This window comes from Heteronotia binoei, chromosome 6 (assembly GCF_032191835.1).
Source record: "Heteronotia binoei isolate CCM8104 ecotype False Entrance Well chromosome 6, APGP_CSIRO_Hbin_v1, whole genome shotgun sequence".
Classification (NCBI taxonomy): Eukaryota; Metazoa; Chordata; class Lepidosauria; order Squamata; family Gekkonidae; genus Heteronotia; species Heteronotia binoei.
Genome location: NC_083228.1, coordinates 136,405,749 through 136,429,469, shown reverse-complemented (window position 1 = coordinate 136,429,469; position 23,721 = coordinate 136,405,749). Strand labels below are relative to the sequence as shown.

General features: G+C 47.4%; 1 protein-coding gene across 1 annotated transcript in view; it reads left to right on the top strand.

The window, feature by feature from the left end:
- Nucleotides 1-14,362: 14,362 nt before the first annotated feature.
- The window catches only part of LOC132574364 (cytochrome P450 2J2-like), a 72,751-nt gene continuing 63,392 nt past the window's right edge, over nucleotides 14,363-23,721 (top strand). The window contains exon 1 of the mRNA XM_060242726.1: nucleotides 14,363-14,530. Within this exon, the coding sequence (XP_060098709.1) occupies nucleotides 14,363-14,530 (168 nt within the window). The remainder of the gene's footprint in view (nucleotides 14,531-23,721) is intronic.

Genomic DNA, 23,721 nt, shown 5'->3' with positions numbered 1-23,721 from the left:
GGAATTTCCCAACCCAAACCTGGCAACCTAGAATCAGCAGTTAAAACCAGAAGTAACACAAGGGACATTTTTGGGAAAACTCTATGGTTTTACCATAGAGCTTAATAGAGCATACCCAATGACGCTTTCGGTTTCAACTAGAAACAAGGGATTGCTGGCATCCCTGGCATTTGAAGAGGCACCACAGCACCAGAACCCTCTGGGGCCTGCAGCTGGATGAGGTGCAGCTTCTAGAAATGATCATCTTTGATGACCAGAGAACTCCCAACCTATCACAAGAGCATGCCTTCCCTCAGTCCATCTTTCACCATCATGGAGCCCTTCCTCGAGGTGAGGTTCATGGTGTCAGCTTGTATACATTGAAGTCTTGTTTTATGACCTGAACTGTTTATTTACTGTGAACTAACCCCATGCCTTTTGCTACATTATCCCTAGTATTGTAGAGAGATGGCCAGGAGGGGGGAAGCCAGAATACCAGCAGGCCTTTGAAATGTAAAACATCTAGCTGTTCCCAGGCGCCTGGAAGAGACAAGCAACGCCGTTGCAGAGGAGGAGAGGCTGCTATGTAGGTGGGAGATAACAGATAGGTGCCCTGGCTTTTCTCAGCCGAGAAGCCCCAGTTTTATGGTGGGAAATGATTTAAACGCCCTGGCCTTTGATGTGTATCCTTATATACTCATGCTTGCACCCCTTTCGTTATTAGTATCAATGAACCTGCATTGTGGAATGCATTGCTATAATCAATAAACAGAAACTTTGTTTTCAACAAAGCTTAGCCTGTTCCTTGTTGAAACTTCAATGTCCCTACGCTGACACATGGAAAGAGTGAGGTCTGTGGAAAGAGGCCCACGGGAGGGAAAGGAGAGCGTGATGTGTGCCTGTGCAAAACACCAGCCAATGAAAAACAGGTACATCTCCTTCCCCTTGTGGTGTCAGTTTAATGCCCTTCTTGATGAACCTCTCCAGATTTCTGCCAAACACATTCTTCCCTGACCTTGACAGGTAAAGTCCATTGCATGATAATAAATTATTGTCTAGAAAACCTAGACCGGTGTCCCAGAATCCAAATCACTCCTGCCGGCACTACCAACGCAGCCAAAGGAATGGGGAACTGGGAGAGAAAATAAACCACTAAGAAACTACATCTTGCAATAGAGAAAACATGGCTAAGAGTGGGGGGACTGAGAGGAGACTTCCCCTTTCTTCTTGACCTTTTGCTGACTAACTGGCCAAACAAACAAGCAAGCTTTCCCACTCCCTTATCTCTTGATTGGCAGGGAGCCAGGCTGTAGGTCATGTAGACAACAGAGAATTAGGCACAGTATTAGCCCTATAATGACTGGAACTTTAGAACATTGCAAAGGACATGAAGAACAGATACATAATTCCAACACACGACTGAATTGGCTTGAAAGGACACCCTCTCTTCCTTTTCATGGTAAAGTGAGAGAAGCCTGTAGATTATAATTTCACAGGGGAAAAAACCTTTCTCTGACAGACAGACAAACAAACAAGCAGCAACAGCTTTGCCTGGGCAAGGGAGGGGGGGAACCTTCCAGCCTCTCATATATTTATTACCATTTTCTTCAATTTATATCTTGCCTTACATGTGGAGCAGGCTCTGGGCCGCTTACAGGTCACATAATCATGCTAGAGACAGAAATAAAGGTTTAAAATTCACCCCGTTAAGATTTAAAACACATACTTAAAACCAGAATAGAGTTGCCACAATAATAATTGATAGAGAGGAATATCATATTGATGAACAAAATTTGATTTTGGAGAATGGTAACCACTATTAACTTAAACCAGTTTCAGGAGCTGGCTTTGAATTTCTATTTGCCATTTCCCTTTTGGTAGAGTGAATATATTTCAGTCCTATATAGGGTTGCCAGGTACAACTCAATAAATATCTGAGAACTTTGGGGGTGGAGCCAGCAGCAAGGTTGTGACAAGCAAAATTGAACTCCAAAGGGAGTTCTGCCCATCATGTTTAGTGGGACCACGCACCTTGTGACGGAACCGGCCCGATTCTGCCTTCAGACCCGGTCCCGTCAACTCCCTATTGAATCGCCAACTCCTGGAGGGAGCTATTTCTCCTCCGGCCTCTTGGGCTCGCTGCCACCACCTGCTCAGTCTAGGGGTTCAGATTGAGAGGAACAGGACTCCCAATCCCCCTCTCCAGCTCTGAGGCCAGGCCTCAAGGTCCTCTGCCACCCTGTACTTGGGTATCACAGAGACCACAGCACATCTTCGGGGAACCCCTGGAGGATTGGCACCTTATCCAACTGCATGCCTTCCCCCTTCCCCGGGGCCCCCTTCCTAAAGCAGCGTGGTCTAAGCGATTGGGGATCTATGTGGTACAGAGTTTGACTGCCAGCATTCAAAGCAGTAAAAATGTTTAATAAGAAGAGGAAGAAAAATAAAAACAAAAACAGTTACATGTAAAAGTTTAGCACAGCACCTGATCAGCAACAAGAAGGGCAAATAAAAGGTGGATTTAAACGCATCCTCTCGTCCCTGGTGTAAACTGGCCCTACCTTGTGAATGACTGCCTGGGGTCCCACAGGCAGGAGCCCACAGGCTGGCAACCTCTCTGCCTGAGCGCCAGCTGAGAACTGGCCTTTTCCCACCTAACTCAAATAAATAAAACAAAAGAACTTCCTGCCCCTCTAGGAGGCTTTCCCCCTAGAGTTGCTGGTTTAACTCCAGAAGGGGGGAGGCAATGAGGGGAAGGCTAAAGAACTTCCTGCCCCTCTAGGAGGCTTTCCCCCTAGAGGCGCTGGTTTAACTCTGAAAGGGAGGAGGGGATGAAGGGAGGCTAGGCCAAAGCCTGCTTTAGTAGTTTAATGTTCCCTTCCAATGAAGCACCAACATTAACTAAGATGGCGTTCCTCCACACACCTTTTAAATGCCTTCCTTCCATTCAGAAAATCTGGAGAATAGGGGCACCTTCTTTGGGGGCTCACAGAAATGGAACCCCTGGTCCAATTTTTTAAAACATGGGGGGGTGGGCTGAGGTGATGCTATGCTTAAAATTTGGTGCCTGTACCTCAAAAAACAGCCCCCCAGGTACCCACAGATTGATTCTCCATTATACCCTATGGGAACCAATCTCCATAGGTTATAATGGAGTGCCCAGCAGACACCCCCACCCCCATTTTCTAATAATCCTGAAGCAGAGGACGGGCCTCCAAACTGGGGGATCCCCTGCCCCCAACTGGGGATTGGCTACCCTAGTCCTATGCTCCATCACTCACCGGGGTGGATTCGCTCTCTATTACATTTTTCTAGCTTGCTCTGCATCTAATGCAGTTGTGTGGGTGTTAAAATACAGCTCCAGTTTTCCTGTGTGATTGTACTGACATTCTGAGGAAGAATCAAAATGAGAAAACTACCTAGGATACTCCTCATAGAGACAGCCTACGGTCTTCCCGCAATTTGATGACAGCAAGATTTGCATCTGCCTTACAGGTTTTCCACCACATACATAATAGGCTATATTTAGTGGAGTTGTTAGCTGTTATTATAAGCTGCTTCACTGGGGACTTTCATACTTCTCCACATGGTGTTTGTATTATGCATTGATTGTGATTTGGATCTATCTTTATTCTCAGTATTATACCATATAATTCTTTATTTATTTATTTATTTATTTATTTGGTGACTTCTATCCCGCCCTTCCCACAAGTGGCTCAGGGCGGCTTACAACAACAATAAAACAGTAAAATCAGAGCAAATTATTACCTCTAAAATCAGACAATTAAAACCTAAAAACCTTAAAATTAAACATTAAACTATACAGTATAAACACAAAAATCTGGTAGCTACATTATCTCATCAGGCATAGGCTAACCGGAAGAGGGCTGTCTTACAGGCCCTGCGGAACTGAGCAAGGTCCCGCAGGGCCCTCACCTCTTCCGGTAGCTGGTTCCACCACATAGGGGCCATTGTGGAAAAGGCCCTGTCTCTAGTTGCCTTGAGACGCACTTCCTTGGGCCCGGGGATGACGAGCAGATTTTGAGTGCCGGACCTCAGTACTCTCTGGGGAACGTGTGGGGAGAGACGGTCCCTCAGGTAGGCAGGTCCCAGGCCATATAGGGCTTTAAAGGTGATGACCAGCACCTTGTACCGGACTCGGTATATTATTGGAAGCCAGTGCAGAGCCCGAAGGCCTGGCCGAATGTGCCCCCACCTTGGGAGGCGCAGTAACAGCCGGGCCGCGGCATTCTGCACTAGCTGCAATTTCCGGGTCTGGCACAGGGGCAGCCCCATGTAGAGGGCATTGCAGTAATCCAACCTCGAGGTGACCGTGGCATGGATCACTGTTGCTAGGTCGTTGGGGGCCAGGAAGGGGGCCAGCTGCCTTGCCCGTCTAAGGTGAAAAAACGCGGACTTGGCAGTGGCCGCTATCTGAGCCTCCATCTTTAGGGACGGCTCCAATAGCACCCCCAAGCTCCTGACCCTGTCCGCTGGCCTCAGCGGTACACCGTCAAAAGCTGGCAGAGGGATTTCCCCTCCCGGCCCCCGACGGCCCAAACAAAGGACCTCTGTCTTCGCAGGATTCAGTGTCAGTCCACTCAGTCTGAGCCACTCAGCCACGGCCTGTAGTGCCCGGTCCAGGTTTTCTGGGGCGCAGACCGGTCGGCCGTCCATAAGTAGATAGAGCTGGGTGTCATCAGCATACTGGTGGCACCCCAGCCCATACCTTCGGGCAATCTGGGCAAGAGGTCGCATATAGATGTTAAACAACATCGGGGAAAGAACCGCTCCCTGGGGCACCCCACAGTTAAGTGAGCTCCTCTGGGACAGTTCCCCCCCAATCGCGACCCTTTGTCCCCGACCTTCAAGGAAGGAGGAAAGCCACTGCAAGGCCAACCCCTGAATCCCCGCATCGGCAAGGCGGCAAGTCAGCAACCGATGGTCGACCGTATCGAACGCCGCCGATAGGTCCAACAACATCAGTACTGCCGAGCCACCCCGATCCAGATGCCGTTGAAGGTCATCCACCAGGGCAACCAACACCGTCTCCGTCCCGTGACCTGGACGGAAGCCGGACTGAAGTGGGTCAAGGACGGAAGCGTCCTCCAGGAAAGTCTGTAGCTGCCTCGCCACTGCCCTCTCAATAAGTTTGCCCAAAAAGGGCAGGTTTGAGACCGGCCTATAGTGTGCCAATTGGGCCGGGTCTAAAGATGGTTTTTTTAAGAGGGGCCGGACCACGGCCTCTTTAAGGGGCGCCGGAAAAAGCCCTTCCGTTAGGGATCTGTTTATGATATCCCGTATAGGATATCTGAGATCCCCCTGGCAAGATTTAATAAGCCAGGAAGGGCATGGGTCCAATTTGCAAGTTGTTGGGCGGGCAGATGAGAGAATCCTGTCGACTTCCTCCAGGCTGAGGGGGCTGAAACCGTCCAGGATATAATTCGAAGACATGCTCGGGGCCTCGGTTGCGTTAACTGTCTCAAAGTTGACAGGGAGGTCGTGGCGGAGTGACGCGATCTTGTCCGCAAAATAGTTCGCAAAAGCCTCACAGCCTATCTCTAATTCAACGGAATTTGGTCTGCCCTGGGGCAGAGTCGTCAGGTCTCGAATTATTTCGAACAATTGTGCCGGGCGCGAAGTTGCGGACGCAATCTTAGCCGCAAAGTATGTCTTCTTTGCGGATTTGATTGCCATCTCATAGGTCTTCAAACTCTCTATATAAGATGTTCGGGTCGCTTCGTCTCAAGTACGCCGCCATTGCCTCTCTAGTCGTCTGATTCTTTAAGATGTTTATCTATATTAATACAGTATACACATTCATTAACTTAATAGTGCTTATAAATATTCATATTAAGTTTCATATAGTTCATGCACAGTAATTAGCGTTTTGACTTGCAGCTTATTCTGTGTTCCCCTGTTAGCAGTGATTCTTCTGAGATGGCAAACAATATAGCAGACAAGGGGAAACTTTGTCTTACTCGTTGATTGACTTCTCAAGGTTCTGATAACATGCCATGGATGGCTCTTTTCTCCTTAACCCTTCCAACCTGTAACCTTCCTGATTTATCAGCTAGTTTTAAAAAAAAACTTTGTTAATTATATCACATACTTTCTGCAGATTAATTTCATATCTAGTACATCTAACTTCCTTTCACCCATTCATTAATTTAAAATTATCTGATGTATCTACCTATACGTTAATTAATTTTGGGCTTTTCCAACTCAAGAGTTCTCTTGTAAACCATTATGCTAAATATCACCCTTGTTCCATAAGCTTTAATAGCCTCTCAAATTGTAAGTTTTGTCATTTTGCTGATACAGTTGGTTTTTAAAAACCATTTTAATTCTTCCTTTATTATACCTTTTATATATGGGTTTAGGAATATGCTGTTATCCAATATAAAAGAGCCAGAGTCCAGGAACGCATTGTTATCCAATATAAAAGACCCAGAGTAGGGGAACGCTTTTCTATCCAATATGAAAGAGCCAGAGTCCAGGAACGCTTTTTTATCCAATATAAAAGAGCCAGAGTCCGGGAACGCTTTGATATCCAGTATAAAAGAGCCAGAGTCCAGGAACGGTTTGTTATCCAATATAAAAGAGCCAGAGTCCAGGAACGGTTTGTTATCCAATATAAAAGAGCCAGAGTCCAGGAACGCTTTGTTATCCAATATAAAAGAGCCAGAGTCCAGGAACTCTTTGTTATCCAATATAAAAGAGCCAGAGTCCAGGAACGCTTTGTTATCCAATATAAAAGAGTCAGAGGCTGGGAACGCTTTGTTATCCAGTATAAAAGAGCCAGAGTCCAGGAACGCTTTGTTATCCAATATAAAAGACCCAGAGTCCAGGAACGCTTTGTTATCCAGTATAAAAGAGCCAGAGTCCAGGAACGCTTTGTTATCCAATACAAAAGAGCCAGAGTCCGGGAACGCTTTGTTATCCAATATAAAAGAGCCAGAATCGAGGAACGCTTTTTTATCCAGTATAAAAAGAGCCAGAGTCCAGGAACGCTTTGTTATCCAATATAAAAGAGCCTGAGTCCAGGAACGCTTTGTAATCCAGTATAAAAGAGCCAGAGTCAGGGAACGCTTTGTTATTTGATATAAAAGAGCCAGAGTCCAGGAGCACTTTGTAATCCAGTATAAAAGAGCCAGAGTCCAGGAACTCTTTGTTATCCAGTTTAAAGAGCTAGAGTCTGGGAACGCTTTGTTATCCAGTATAAAAGAGCCAGAGTCCAGGAACTCTTAGTTATCCAGTATAAAAGAGCCAGAGTCCAGGAACTCTTTGTTATCCAGTATAAAAGAGCCAGAGTCCGGGAACGCTTTGTTATTCGGTATAAAAGAGCCAGAGTCCAGGAACTCTTTGTTATCCAGTATAAAAAAGCCAGAGTCAAGGAACACTTTGTTATCCAGTATAAAAGAGCCAGAGTCCAGGAACTCTTGTTATCCAGTATAAAAAAACCAGAGTCAAGGAACACTTTGTTATCCAGTATAAAAGAGCCAGAGTCAAGGAACTCTTGTTATCCAGTATAAAAAAGCCAGAGTCAAGGAACACTTTGTTAACCAGTATAAAAGAGCCAGAGTCCAGGAGCACCTTAAAGACTAACAAAATTTGATACTAAGCTCATTTGTGGTATGATCTTTCATGAGTCACTTCTTCGGATTCTGTTGTTATCCAGTCCTCAGTTGAAGCCAACTTGCCTGTCAGCCTTCATAGACAGGCATGGGTAATTGAACCAATTTGGCAGGAACATACCCACTGAACCCGGGATCTGGCAATCAGGAACAAGGGAAGGCTCTAACCAGTTTTTCACTCAGTCTCATCCAATTTCCATCCAACCCACAGAACGTTTGTACACAGAGGTACCATGATCTACAGGGTAGCCTTTTTCAGTGATCCCTCCTTCATTTTTCAATAGCAGAAAAAAACTGGTTGGATCGAGGCCTTGAATTCGGCAGCAGCTCACAGGAGTGCAACTCCTGACGCCCCCCTCCTCCTCCCCACCTAACTTGTCCATTGAATAGTAGGTACAGCTGCATAACAATCCCTGGGTTAGGAGAGCGGGCAGCCAGCCAGCCAGCCACCAAGGGATTTGCCATACTCCAAGCAGCCCTCATTAACCCCTGGAGAAGGCCATGCCATCCTTTCTCAACTTATGTGATTTTGGGCGGCACGTGGCTTGCTGGCCTTTTGTCTGGGGGGGGGGGGCAACCAAGGAGAGCCCCAGGTGAGCAAGGTCTACTTGGCTGGATGGAACTGAAGGGCTGTCACCAATAAACTGTAGAGTCTTGTGAGCAAAAATTCTACTTTGTGAGCTACTGGCATTAAAGTTGTAAGCTACTGCATAGATTAGCTTGCTCTGAGGCATTTTTCCTGAGCTAAGACAAAAAATTGTGAGCCAGAGGCTAAAAAAGGTGAACTAGCTCACACTTACTTATCTTAGAGGGAACACTGGCTGTCACTTAGAGGAAGGCAAGAAGATGTTCCTGTTGGCAGCAGAGAAAAAGACAACAACAAAAAGAAGACATTCGATTTATATTCTGCCCTCCACTCAAGAGTCTCAGAGTGGCTCACAATCTCCTTTATCTTCCTCCCCTACAACAGACACCCTGTGAGGTGAGTGGGGTTGAGAGGACTCTCACAGCAGCTGCCCTTTCAACCTCTGCCAGAGCCAAGGCTGACCCAAGGCCATTCCAAGCAGGTGCAAGTGGAGGAGTGGGGAATCAAACCCAGTTCTCCCAGTTAAGAGTCCACACACTTAACCACTATACCAAACTGGCTCTCCGGATTCTCCAGAGGAAAACGGCTTGCCAGATTTTCAAACTGTAGATTGGGTTGACCACTCTCGTAACTGTGGAAGGCTTTACCGTTCCATATAAAATTATTGGTGAGGAAGAAATCTCAGCCCTCAAAAAAGACCTTACTTTCAGTAGAAACGATCCTCGGGCAAGGGACCTCAGGAGAATGAGACCAGCATTTCTCTAAGAGTCTTTATTGTCTTCCAGAATCTTTTGTCCTGTTAAACAACTTTCTGAACATTCTGTTTGAAGGACTTTTGTGTATAAAGTGGAGTTGTGCAATAATAATAATAATAATAATAATAATAATAATAACAACTTTATTTTTATATCCCGCCCTCCCCCGCCAATGAGATGTGGACTGAGAAATTTACTAATACTTTACTACTGTTGGAAACATATGATCTGATTACTTTGTATTGTTGGAGATATATGTGGAGATGTATGAATAGAACATTTCAAATACCGTATTTTTCGGACCATAAGATGCACTTTTCCCCCTCCAAAAAGTGGGAGGGAAAGTGTGTGCGTCTTATGGAGCGAATACGGTCCGTGGCGGGAGGGAGAGTGAGCGAAAGCAAAGTGAGGTATAGCGGAGTAGGGTTGCCAATCCCCAGGTGGGGGCAGGGGATCCCCCAGTTTGGAGGCCCTCCCCCCGCTTCAGGGTCGTCAGAAAGCAGGGGGAGGGGAGGGAAATGCCTGCTGGGAACTCTGTTATTCCCTATGGAGATTTATTCCCATAGAAAATCATGGAGAATTGATCCGTGGGTATCTGGGGCTCTGGGGGGGCTGTTTTTTGGGGTAGAGGCACCAAATTTTCAGTATAGCATCTAGTGCCTCTCCCCAAAATACCCCCCAAGTTTCAAAAAGATTGGACCAGGGGGTCCAATTCTATGAGCCCCAAAAGAAGGTGCCCCTATCCTTGTATTTCCTATGGAAAGAAGGAATTGAAAAGATGTGCCGTCTTTCAATGTGATGGCCGGAACTCCCTTTGGAGTTCAATGATGCTTGTCACAGCCTTGATCTTGGCTCCACCCCCAAAGTTCCCAGATACCATATTTCTTGAATTGGACTTGACAACCCTAGAATGGAGTCACTCCCTTAAGTACAGTAAATGGGGTTATGGTACCGTAAATGGAGTCTCCTTTCAGTCCATTACTGTGTGTTACACCATGGATCATGTCCAAACGCTGCTGAGCTTTCTACCTAAGGGGTACTGAAACTGTATGTGTGGATGCCCTTGTTGCACCTGATGCAAGAGCAGTGCCCATATCCATTCATCACATTTTTTCCTCACCTTTCCTGGGAGGAACTTGAGGAGGTTTACCATACATGTATGGTTAGTGCTCAATGGTAAACATTGAAGAAATGATACTGACAGTCCCTTCATTTCTTGCAGAAAAATACCAGTACGGTACCTCAATCTACCAGTGCAAGCATGATAAAGCAGAAAAGGCTAGCATATAAAATTCCTTTTAAACTAGAGGTAGTAAAATATGCTAAGGAACATGGAAACAGAGCAGCAGAGAGACATTTTGGGCCTCCTCCAACTGAAAAAATGATTAGAGAGTGGAGGAAACAGGAGGATCAGCTGCAAAAAGCAGGTAAAAGTAAGCACACTTTCCGTGGGCATCCTGCAAAGTGGCCACAGTTGGAGGTGGACTTGAAAGAATGGATTGTACGTCACCGGAATAATGGCTTCTGTGTCTCGACAAAAATGATCATCTTTGAAGCGAAACGTATTGCTATAGAGAAAGGCATTCAGGATTTTACAGGATCACCATCATGGTGCTACAGATTTATGAGGCGACATAGTCTTGCTATACGGACCAAAACTAGAATTGTGCAAAAAATGCCAAAAGAATATGAATCCAAAATTCTGTCCTTTCATAAATTTGTCATAGATGCTAGGGAGAAACATGGCTTTGAAACTGGCCAGATTGGGAATATGGATGAAGTCCCGCTAACCTTTGATGTGCCATCTAATAGGACTGTAGATCTGAAGAGTGCTAAAACCACCACTGTGAAAACTTCAGGGCCTGAGAAGACCCATTACACAGCTGTGTTGTCCTGCTGTGCCGATGGCACCAAATTGCCACCCATGTTGATTTTCAAAAGGAAAACATTTCCAAAAGAAGTGATTCCATGAGGAGCTGTTGTACATGTACATGAGAAAGGATGGATGGATGAAAATGGAATGAGAGTATGGGTTGAAAAGGTGTGGTCCAAATGTCCTGGAGGACTTCTGAAAAAACCTGCCTTATTAGTGCTTGACCAGTTTAGAGCACATATTAGCGAACCAACAAAAAAGTGCTTCAAAGAAGTGAAGACTCATCTAGCTGTAATTCCCGGAGGTCTTACCAGCCAGTTGCAAACTCTTGATGTTTCCATCAACAAGCCATTTAAGGTCTTAATGAGAGAAGAGTGGAACAAATGGATGGCTGCTGGTAATCATGATCTGACACCTACTGGACGAATGAAAAGGCCCACCATCACTCAAGTTTGTGAATGGGTGAAAACATCATGGGACTCAGTGAAGGAGGAGATCGTTGTAAAGTCATTCAAAAAATGTGGCATTAGCAATGCCTTAGATGGAAGTGAAGACGATCTCTTATATGAAGACAGTGAAGAAAGTGATGTCAGTGATTGTGAGCAAATGAGCTTCCTAAAATCTGACTCTAGCGATGATGAGTTCTTGGGGTTTCCAGAAAACTAGAGTACTCAAACCTTTAAGTCTCTCCATTTGTTAATGACAGTGATAATGGTTCTTAATGCCACTGTTGACTGCTGTTCACTTTACATGGTTCAAATGTTATTCTGTTATAATTTATTAAATACCGTATTTTATTACACTACCGTATTTGGTTCAGAATTTTTTTTCCTGTTTTCCTCCTCTAAAAATTAGGTGCGTCTTATGGTCCGAAAAATACGGTAGTTTTGTATTAACTTGCACATAAGATATGAACCCTACTAGTGAAAAAAGATATTTCATTACATGCGGAGTAATTTTTCCTGTGTTCTGTATAGCTGAGGAGAGGACTCACAATAATGGACAAATTAAGAGTGGGAAGGTACTGACTGGATATTAGGGGTGATAACAGACAGGCAGTTTAGGGTGGTTGGGAGGCGTTCTGAAGTGGGCCGGCTCAAAAAGAGCCATCCCGAAGCCTCCACATGCTCCCCAGCGAAGCACCTGTATCCCATCTGCCAGGTAGCCAGATGCCTCCAGACGTGGAGACGCCTCAGAAGACAGACTCTTCTTTTTTTCCCCCAATGTATCAAGTGCTTATGCATTCAAGCGCTCTGGCTTATTTCTTCACACACACACACACACACACACACAAAAATGTGGATGCAGCTAAGGGCAGCTTGGCACTGTTACACAGTCAGGTTGCTTTACATCTGCCCTGCCAAGAGGCGACTGGTGGTTGGTCAAAAATTTGCTACCACTTTGAAAGTGATAGCTTTTCGAGCTGCTCTGCAGAGCCTGGAGGACAGGGTGGGTATGGGACGGAAATGGGTGGCAGATGTTGCTGTCTGGAGGGATTTTTGGGGTCAATTCAGAGTCGTCTCTGAGTCGGCCCAAAGTGCTGGTCTGTAATCACCCTAGGAAAAACTTTTTTATCAGTAAGAGTTGTTTCTAATTTCCCAATTTCTGCACTACTTGTTTCTGCACCTTCACTGAAGCTCCCTAGATGGCTTACACAAGGCCCCATAAAAAGCATGCGTCAGTTTAAAATGATTAAAACAATACATTGCAACGACACAGATATAGCAAATTACAGGAAAACAATATGATCACCAAGCTGTCAATACAGTCTTTCATAATAAAAGGCTTTCTGCAATTTAAAAAAAAAATGTTTTCTTGTCTTGGAAATCTGCAACGCCTCCTCAGGGGGGCCACACCCTGGAGGCAAATAAAAAGCTCCTCCAATGCATCCCTGTTGCCAGCCTTATATCACACCATGTCAATTTCTAAAGGAAGGCCTCATTCCTGGATCTTCTCTCTTCGACATGGTGATATGTCAGAAGGCAGACATTATGTACTGTTCACTCAAGCCCTTCAGGGCTCCTGAGGTTAAACCAGCACCTTGTATTGAGCATGGAAGTAAACCGGGGTTTGTGTGTTCATAGCAAAGGGTTGCAATCAGGGCTCCATGCTGCTCTATTTCTAAACTTCAGATCAATCTCCAAGGACAGCCCCAGGTGGAACACACTGCAACAGTCTGATTTGGATATTACCAAGGCAAAATTACCTATGGGTGGTTGAGTTTTTTGCAAGAGATGCAGGGCTTTTATTGAGCAGGAACGCACAGGAACGCAGTTCTGGCTGGCTAGGTGTCAGGCTAGGGGTCAGGTGGTGTGGCATAATATACACATGAATTCCTGCTGAGCTTTTTCTACAAAAAAGCCCCACAAAGATGAATCAGTTGACAAACCAGCCTAAACTGCTAAAAGGCATACTTGGAAAACTCTACCAGCTGCCTTTCTATGGACAGCAAAGGATTCTGAAGCACCTACAAACTACATACATGATTCTTTAGGAGCAATGTGACCTCATCCAGACACTTGATAAGAAGTGCCACGCAATCCAGAACAGGCTGAACATCTATTTCCATATCAGCCCGTTTTCAATCCACAGAACTTACATCTCTCTTCCATCTCTTTAACCACTATATGCGCCCCTTTGCCCAGCTGGCATGGAGTTTTGGGCTTTGATGTCTCAAGCACGCTGATGATACCTAGCTGTATCTGTTACTGGATGGTGATTGGGACTCCAAAATCTGGCCGTGGGATTGCAGGCTGTGGCGGGGTAGTTAAAAAAGTGCAGGCTGAGATCGAACCCAACAAAGATGGAGGTTCTGTGGCCTAAAATTTGCATTAGAAAATACTACCAAAGTCAGTCTCTCCCCTAGATCTTCCAACAAAGTAATCAAGGCAGTATTACTTCAGTATTACCGACAGGCACTAACTACATTAATAATGAAACATGCTGACATAATATGTGTCTGGAGGACCTTTGCTGTCCACTCCGGGGCTCAGGCAGTCCACGCTAGCCTATCTTAAGGACTATGTCTGCTAGGCTTGCGAACTTGGGCGGGGAGGGATGTTATATATGTGATCAGAAATGTATCTAATATATGGCAGCTTCATGGGTTTATGGAAGCCTGAAAGACCTCATTGATCGCTTGTCAAGGGACTGCTCAGAAATCCCCTAAGAACATCTAGGACCTGCTTTCCAAGAAAGCCTAAAAACTGCATTAGAAAAAACTACCAAAGTCCGTCTCTCCCCTAGATCTTCCAACAAAGTAATCAAGGCAGTTTTTTATATTACTTCAGTATTACCGACAGGCGTTAATTACATTAATACTATTAATTACATTAATACTATTAATTACATTAATAGTGAGGCATGCTGACATAATGTGTGCCTGGAGGACCTATGGCATTTGTCTTTAGTAAGTAGAGAGTATAAAAGGATGTCCAAAAGAGAGAAGCAGCAACACCTCTTGTGAAAAAAGTCAAAGAGCGCTCAACTCACCAGAGTCCTTAGGAAGACACCAAGACCAAGAAGGAGAATTATGTGGATACGGGCAATACTGGTAGCTGTGCTGGTGTGTCTCCTGATTCTATACTTTCTGAAACGGCTCCAAACACAGAAGAAGTACCCTCCTGGGATTCCTCTATATGTAACACTTGTAAAGTTTATACAGGCCGGATTCAGAATTCAACCTGACTCGCTCACCAAGGTACTCTTTTTCTAAATAGTTAATTGGCTGAAAAAAGATAATGAGCCAACAGAGCAATCTATAGTTCTGGGGGCAAATGTTGCTTAGTAGAAAACAAACTATGACATTTTTAAAAGGAAAATGAAACTGTTAAGTTAAGGTATGTTGGAAGGAACCGGGGTATAATATAGTGGGTTCTATGCATGGCAGAGTCTCAGAGTAAGTGATTAGAAGCTCTTTAATAGGAGTGACATAGTATAAGGTCACATTACAAGACTGGCATTGGGGGCCCACGGCCCAAACTTATATACATCTCTGGGTTCCTGCGCAAGCACATTATTGGGTCATTCAAACTGGTGGGGGCTTGTGATTGGTCCTGGGCTGTAGGGATTTGAATCCTGCAGCCCTTTGTTCCCAAGTCCCCAAGCTCAGTCCGTATGGCTCCAATGAGCCAGGCGGAAACATCCAAAGTCTTCCCTTCAGTCCACATACATAACACGGGGTATGCTAGAATCATCAGTATGTGATGGAAATGGCAGGGAAAGATTTTATGGGACCAAAACAGCTCCTTAGCAATGCTTGACAGAACAGGAAATGACAGAGCAATGTAAGTTCAAACCATGCACAGATTTATACTAGAGAACTATAATAATCACACAGGGTAATTAAGGGGTTATTTATTAGTGATGATGATGATGATGATGATGATGATGATGATGATGATGATGATGATGATGATGATGATGATGATGATGATGATGATGATGATATTGGATTTGTATCCCGCTCTCCACTCTGAAGAATCTCAGAGCGGCTCACAATCTCCTTTACCTCCCTCCCCCACAACAAACACCCTGTGAGGTGGGTGGGGCTGAGAGAGCTCTCACAGCAGCTGCCCTTTTAAGGACAACCTCTGCCAGAGCTATGGCTGACCCAAGGCCATTCCAGCAGGTGCAAGTGGAGAAGTGGGGAATCAAACCCGGTTCTCCCAGATAAGAGTATGCACACTTAACCACTACACCAAACTGGCTCTCTTTTGAGATCTCATGTGTGCCACATCCTAATAAAGGACTCGCACCAACCAGGATTTGGGGTCGCAGAAACTTTATAGAACAAATAAAAAATAAAATGAGGGTCCAGTGGCACCTAAGATCTATGAGGTTTTATCCAAGGTAAGAGCTTTCGTGTGCACAAATCCTTCTTTAGATAGAATGAAATGGAAGAAAACCATTCAAACTTCTAGAAAGAGTCTGAACAGCAAATTAGCATATAACATAGAATCAGAGCTGGAAGGGGCCATACAGGCCATCTAGTCCAACCCCCTGCTCAAGGGAGGATCAGCCTAGAGCATCCCTGACCAGTGTTTGTCCAGTAAAGACTGCCAGTGAGGGGCAGCTCACTAGGGATGTGCAAAAAAAAAAATTCGGATTTACTCGGATTCAGAAATACACGGGGCCAAAAACTTCGGAATACTGTGTATTTCCAAACACCAGTATTCGGAATAGCAGCATATACGGTAGATGTGCGACTATTTCCGAATATACGGCCCCATTATACCCTGTGGCCATTGAAATCAATGGGGAAATAGGGTATATTGGAAGCCATCTGGAGGGGAGGGGGTTTGAGGGAGAGCCCCCAAATTTGCAGGGTACCTGCAGGGGACTCTCCCCTACAAACCCCCCAAGTCCCAAAAAGATTGGGCCAGGGGGTCTCATTCCAGGGGCACCCTATCCCACCATTATGTAGACCTTATCCTGGGTGAAAGTCTGAAAGCGAGCCTCAAGCCGTTCCTGCAGCCTAACAACCAGGGGGCGCACCACTGGAAAAACATCTGCACGGCCTTGAGCTGGCACTAGAAACAAGGTCAGGTCTTCACGGGCCATGTGGACCATGGGGACGACCAGTGCGATGCTCAACATGTTAGACGAGAGCATTTCTGTGTGGGTCTTGAAGGGCCCAAGAGCCTCCACAGTCTGAGAAATGACCACCCAATCCTCTTGGGTGAGACGGTTCTCATCTCGAAAGACCCTCATCTCACAGACAAAGGCATACAGGGCTGCTCTCTGCTCCACCATGCACTCCATCATGGCACAGGTGGAGTTCCAGCGTGTGCTGACGTCACCGACCAGGCGGTGCCCTGGCACGCCTGTCAGTGTCTGTTTCTCACGCCGCAGATACGAGTCTGTATTGCTTCGTGAGAAGTGACCTGTGATGTGCCGACACTTCTGGAGCAGAAGTCGGTACTCATGGGTCGTGGCTAGATACCGACAATCCTGCCTTTTCGTCTGGCCCAATGTGTCCTTAACCAAGAAGTGGAGAAGGTGGGCCACGCAAGGAAGGCGTTGTAGGCCCTGATGCTGGACAGCCGACTTGATGTTGGAGCCACCATCAGTCACCATGAAGCCTATGGGGACTTCCCCGCTGCCTACACAGCCCTCTAACAGCTGTGAGAGGATGGCTCTGAGAGTGTCCACCGTGTGCATTGCGTCGACTGGTTCGGCATGCAGCAAGGCCCAGCAATAGCCGGCCTGGTGGCCCTGACCTTGCCTGCCGCTATTGCCAGTGCCACCCCCACCCTGCACTGCCTGCAGCTCTCTGGGTTGCCACCAATGCACATTCAGGGAGAGATACCCTTCGAACACATGTTGGGAGCTCCAGATATCTGAGATGAAATGCACAATCCCCCCAGCATCACGGGACAAATGCGCCTTCACCACAGATCTGGTCGCCCTGGAAACAGCTGGCATAACGGTCCTGCTAATGGTAGTTCTAGCAAGGTTCCAGGCGATCACCCTCCTGCCGTACCTGATTCCCCCTCTTGGCACACGGGTGCCACCCCCACCAAACATCTCAGGCAGAGATGGCTGGTGTTCCTGCACTGCAATGGAAAGCTCCTGGAGAGCTCTGGAGGTAGTCACGATGGGACAGACCTCCTGGCCGGGTGATGTTGGCCGTTTGGGCACCCCAGCACCAGCCTGCTTCTCCCCCTTAAGCAGCACCGCTGGGTGGTGCTTCCACAGGTGGTTCTGCATCCGCCCCCCAGAGTCAGGTGGGCAGGGTCCTGCCCACGACTGATCCGGGCCCTGCACAGCTGGCACTGCGCATAACATGGCTCCTCCATGAGTCGGAAATGCTTCCAGACTTCAGAGGTGTACGGATGCCCAAGCTGACTGGCAGCTTGGGTGTCCAGAGCCACCTCCTGTGAGGGGCTCAGGACAGACACATCATGTCTCGGGGTGGCAGGAGGGGCTGGCCACCGGGAGGAAGTGGGCGGAGATGGAGGCCCCTCGTGTGTCTCTTCCCCGTCCACCCCATGCAGCCTCCCCTCCTAGCCATACCCTGAAGGACTGCTGGTGCCTGAAGGAACCGAAGAAGGGGGCTGGTCCTCCTCAACCAGCTTCTCCTCCAACTCCTGCATGACACTCTGCACCCTCCTTGGGATGATCGTTTTGGACAGAAAACTGTCCCCAAAGCTCATCTCCAAAAAGGGCTGCTCTTGCTGCCCCTCCTCCAGCTGCTGAAGCCTAGTGACATCAGCTGGAGGAGAGACTGCCCAAGCAGCAGACCCCTGCTCAGTGCCAGCACCTAATGGCACCTCTGCCGGGGGCGCCCCAGCAGCAGCCTCGATGAAGGGCCCAAGGCGGGCCTTCTTCTTAATCACACTTTGGCCAGATGTCAGAGTGCTGGAAGGCAGCTGTGGAGTGGCCCTACGTATGGGGGGGGACACTGGGTCATCCCCCTCTACTCCACTCCTTTAGTCTTCTCCTTGGCATTGTCCCCAGGGCCCCTCTTTTGCTGCCTGTCACTCATGTCACCCTTGGCCAGTCTCACACAACCTCAACTGAGAGTGGGCTTTTTTACAAACTTAACTCACTAAACTGAACCCTGAACCAATAGGTGCCCTGACTTCTTTTTAAAAACCCTCCCACCAAAGCTTGTTTGTTTGTTTTTTTGGTCCCTAACCTGTCCTTCTTTGGGTTGAGGTAGTAATAGTCTGGTAAAGTTTAGGAGACTAGGTGACCCTGCCTCTACCTGGCTACAGTTTTTAAAAGGCAATCCTTTTTATATCCTCCTAGTTAAATTTCTCCTAACTAGATTGGGACAAACCAAATTTCCTTGCAAACTAGAAATCAGGTGTCCCGTATAACTTGAGAGAAGCTGTGGTTTACCCTATGGAAATCTAAAGATGCACCAGCTTTCAGTGGCTGAAAGCAAGATGTACTGCAACCCTAGTCTCTTTAAAAGGGAGCCTGATGTGGCCTAGTAGTCACGCTGCCATTTATGAGAAACCTAAAATCTTTTTAAATCGCCCCTATCTGGCCTAGTTGAATTTTGAAAGAAAATAAAGCCCTAAACTGGATTAATTTTTTTTTAAATTTCAAAAAACACAAGCCCTAAAAACACCCTTATTAGTGGGGCAGCCTATTTAGTGGCCCTAGCCAAACCAAAAGCAGCCTCAGACTCCAAAAACAACTCTATATAAACCCCACCCCACACAGCTCACACACCAACTCCCTCACACCAACCAGAGGTAATTTAAAAAAAACCAAAACGTGACAGAAAGAAATTTAACTTTTAACCCCCCCCCAAAAAAAAACACACCAGAACCAGGAAAAGGGACAACAGGACAGAGGATGCAAAACCAGCAGCAACAGAGAATAGATCCCAACAGATCACTGAAAAAAGGCCAACAAACTCAACTGTTAAAAAAGTGACCTTTTTAACAATAAAAATTAGGCCAAACAGTCCCCCCCCCCAGAACCAGAACCAGAAGAGAAAAGGAACAACAGCAGCACAACACAGCAGCAACAAATCAAACACAGACAGAATCCTTTAAAAACAGTAAAAAACTTGACTTTTAACAATGCAGGAAGTTTACCAACCCCTCCCCCCCCAAAAAAAACCTTCACGCTAACCCCAAGAAATCCAAGCCACCAAATCAGGAAAAGTAAAAGGACACTACACTTTTAAAAGTCCTCTCACTAAAGTAAGATACGGGCAAATTGGCAAACACCCCCACCTCAGGCCCCCAACCCCAGAAGAACCCCCTAACCCCAAATAAGCTACCCAGGCTCACCCACCCAAATCTGGATAAGTAAAGGGATTCCGAGTCTTAAAAAGTCCTTTTACTAACTAAAATAAAAACAAGAACCCCAAGACTGCCTTACCTTAGACGTCTTCTCTTCTCCAGCCAAGTCAGGCAAGGCTGAGAGAGAGCAGCAGCAGCTGAGGCCAAGGGCCCAGCACAGCACAATCTCTCTCTCACACACCAACACAGCAGCAATGGAATGGAGTCCAGCCAGGCAGACTCCTTAAAAAGGTTCTCTGGCCCTACACAGAGCAATTTCAAAAAATAGCACTGCTCTGTGATTGGCCAGAGAACACTGTTTACTTGGATACTTGGATACCCAAGTAAACAAAAGAACAACAATGTTGCTGATGGCTGGCGGATTAGCCCAGCCATCAGCTACACAACAGACCTGCAAAGCATGCATTTACAATGCATTATGCAAATGCATGCTTTGGATTGGCTGCTGGGGCTCCTCTCCCCCTCCCCCTCCCTCCTTGATCCCAGGCAGGCTATTGGAGAGGAGGGAAAAGTCTTCCAAAGGCGGGAAAGGAGGCAAGCAGCTCAACTGAGGCTGCAGAAGCTCCTTTCCCGCCTTTTCCTTTGACTTCCGAATACTTCCGAATATATATTTGGAAGTATATATATCTGAAGTATACGGGGAGCCGTATATGGCTCCCATCTCTCTCTCGGCTTGGCTTCGCGAACGAAGATTTAAGAAGGGTGCAATAGTCCACGTTTGCTGCAGGCTCGCTGGTGGCTGACAAGACCAATGTGGGACAGGCAGGTCCGGCCACAGCGGCTGCAGGGAAAAGTCTGATTTAGGGTTGGTCCTGTAGCAGTGCGATTCTTCCTCAATCTCCTTTTGTCCTCAAGACCAGCTATGCGTGTGTTCTCAAAGGAAGAGACAGCCTGGTGGATGGTGTGCCTCCATGCTTTGCGATCTGAGGCTAGGTCAGACCAGTAGGTCAGACCAGACTAGGTCAGAAGTATATGGCGCCATATACTTCTGAATCAGGGGTGATTCAGGGGAATCAGGGGTGATTCCAAACCAAATGCACACCCCTAGAGCTCACCACCTTCCTAGGTAGCTGATTTCACTCTGGAACAACTTTCACTATAAAAAAGTTTTTTCCTAATATTCAGCCAGTACGTTCCAACACTTAATTTAAACCAATTATTGCAAGTCCTTTTGTCTGCTGCAACAGGAACAGCTCCCTGTCCTCCCCTAAGTGACAGTCCTTCAAAGACTTAAAGAAAGCAATCATGTCCCCCTCAACCTCCTCTTCCCCATACTGAACCTTCCCACGTCCCTCAGGTTAGAAGAAGATATTGGATTTATATCCAATAGGGGGGACATGATTGCTTTGGTTAGCAAAATGGTCTCTCTCCATCCTCACTGCTCTCCTCTACACCCTTTTATTTCATTCACATCCTTTTTAAAGTGAGGTCTCCAGAACTGCACACAATACTCAAGGCGTGGCCTGTTGATACACCCTATAATATAGTGGGTTCCATGCATGGAAGAGGCGAGGTGGTAGTGATCATCAGCTCTTTATTAGTACAGAATAAGGTAGCCTGCACTTCAAGACTGCTGAATTGGGTCAACAGGGCCAACTATATACAACTCAGGGTTCCCGCGCAAGCACGCTATTGGATCATTCAAACCAGCAGGGGGCCTGTGATTGGTACAGGGCAGCAAGTATTTTGATCCTGCTGCCCATTGTTCCCAAGTCCCCAAGCTCCGTTCATATGGCTCCAATGAGAGAGGTAGGAACAATCAATTCAGTTCTCACTTGAATCCACACACACAACATCCCTCCTCCACCCCAAGTTCACAAGCCTAAACACATATAGTCCTTCAAGTGAGCAGGATTGCGGTGCTCCCATGTCGACCGCCTGTGTGCAGGAGTTGGTGGCGGCGCAGCCACAGCTCTAGGCATAGTGAGTGGGGAGGGGGGCAGAGTTGCGGGAATTTCGGCCGGTGATTCAGAGTCCACAGAGGCTTCCAGCTCTGATGGAAGGCCGGGGGTCAGATCCTCTGCTGTTGCCGGTTCAGTGGCTGTAGGAGCCAAGGCAGCAGACGGGTCCTGCGGGCTGATGTTGCCCTCGATCTCATCCCCAGGTGCCTCACATGACCGCAACTGGATGATGTGCCGCTGCATTGTGAACCCGCCCTCAGTGGTAACCACATACTCGGGCCGGAATCTATGCTGGCCCACCCAAAAGTTCTTTGCATACGCCAAGTTCCCCGTATCAGCCCCCCTGAGTGCTCAGACCATATCAAGCACCTCTTGCAGATCTGGGGCTTGATCTGGGTGCATGTGGTCTAGGAGCATCGACAATCGCCGGCCTATGAGGAGTTAAGCCGGACTACAGCCAGTGGCTGTGCTGGGGATAGTATGCTGGGCTAGTAGGTACTCTGTGAGGTGGGCCTCCCAATCCTCTTGGATGATGTGGCAGAGTGACTCTTTGGTGGATGCATCATTCTTTCTGCTTGGCCGTTTGTGGCCGCATGGAAGGGGGCTGACCTGATGTGCTGGATCAAGTTCTGGCCACAGAAGTCCTGGAACTCCCCTGATGTGAAGACTGTCCCATTGTCAGAGACTAGGGTGTCTGGCAGCCTGTGGGTTGCAAAAACCTTGTGGAGGGCAGCAATGGGGGCCAGGGATGAGGTGGATGCCACCAGACTATCTCGAGCCACTTAGAGTGGGAGTCAACTATGAGGGAAAGTATCTGTCCCTGGAAGGGCCCTGCAAAGTCCAGGTGAAGGTGGGACCACGGGTTGTGTGTGGACTCCCACTGCTGTGCCAGTGCTCGAGGTGGCTGGGTCTCAGCATAATTGACACCTCGCAACCCAAGACTCAATGGCATCGTCGATCCTGGGCCACTAAACATAGCTGTGGTCTAGGGCCTTCATCCACACAATCCCCGGGTGGCTATTGTGCAGTGCAGTGAGGACTCTCTGTTGCAGGGCCAGGGGCACCACCACCCTACTCCTCTACAACAAGCAGCCCTTATGCACCGACAATTCATCCCGGTGAGACATGAATGCTACAAACTCCGAGCCCAACCAGCCCGTGGGCCGTCCCCTCCACACCCAGTTCAAAACTCTGGAGAGGATTTTGTTCCTGGTTAAACAGCGACCAATGTCCTTCGTATCCACTGGGTGGTTCGGAAGGGATTCTAGCAGCATAATCTGGTATGCTGGGGCCGGATCCGGGACCCTGGATGGCAGCGGTAGCCAGCTCAAGGCGTCTGTGTGGCCCATCGCTTTCCCTGGGCAGTACTGGAGGTCATACTGGCACCCCACGAGGAAAATGGACCACCTTAAAACCCGGTGAGACAGCATCTGGGACGTTTGGTGGTCGGGGGCGAACAGGCCTCAGAGGGGCTTGTGGTCTGTTAGTATAGGGAAGGGCTGGCTGTACAGATAATCATGAAAATTCTTTACCCCTGCTACAATGGCCAAACCCTCCTTGTCTATTTGGATAGTTGCGCTCTGGTTTTTGTAGAGTCATCGAATAGTAGGCCACCAGGACTTTGCGGCCATCTGGCAGCATGTGGGCTACGACCGCCCCACACCATACAGAGATGCTTCACATGCCAAGACAACAGGCAGCCACTCGTCAAAATGCGCCAGCAAACTGTTGGACGTGAGGAGGTCCTTCATCACTTGGAAAGCAGCGGCCTGCCGGCAGCCTCAAACCCAAAGGGCCTCTTGTCCAGTAATCGGTGGAGGGGCTCCACTACCGCTGCCTTTTGGGGTAGGAAGGCATGGTAGATGTTGAGGAGGCCTAAGAAAGCCTATAACTCCACCTTATTAGTGGGCATAAGGCTTCAACCTTTTCCCTCGAGGAATGGATACCGTTCACGTCCACCGAGTACCCCAGGAAGTCTATCTTTGGGAACCCCAGGAGGCATTTCTGCTTTTTCATTTTCAGCCCCGCAGAGTCAAAATGCTGGAGCATTGCATAGAAGTGGGAGGTGCAATGTGGGATCATTGGATAAGTGGCCGTTAGAAACGGCTGGATCCCGGGGATAACTTTCAAAAGAGAATCCATAAAGTTCTGGAAAATCCCCAGAGCTACGCTGACCCCAAACTAGAGGCACTTAATCTTAAAAGCTACCCTATGTTTGCGCC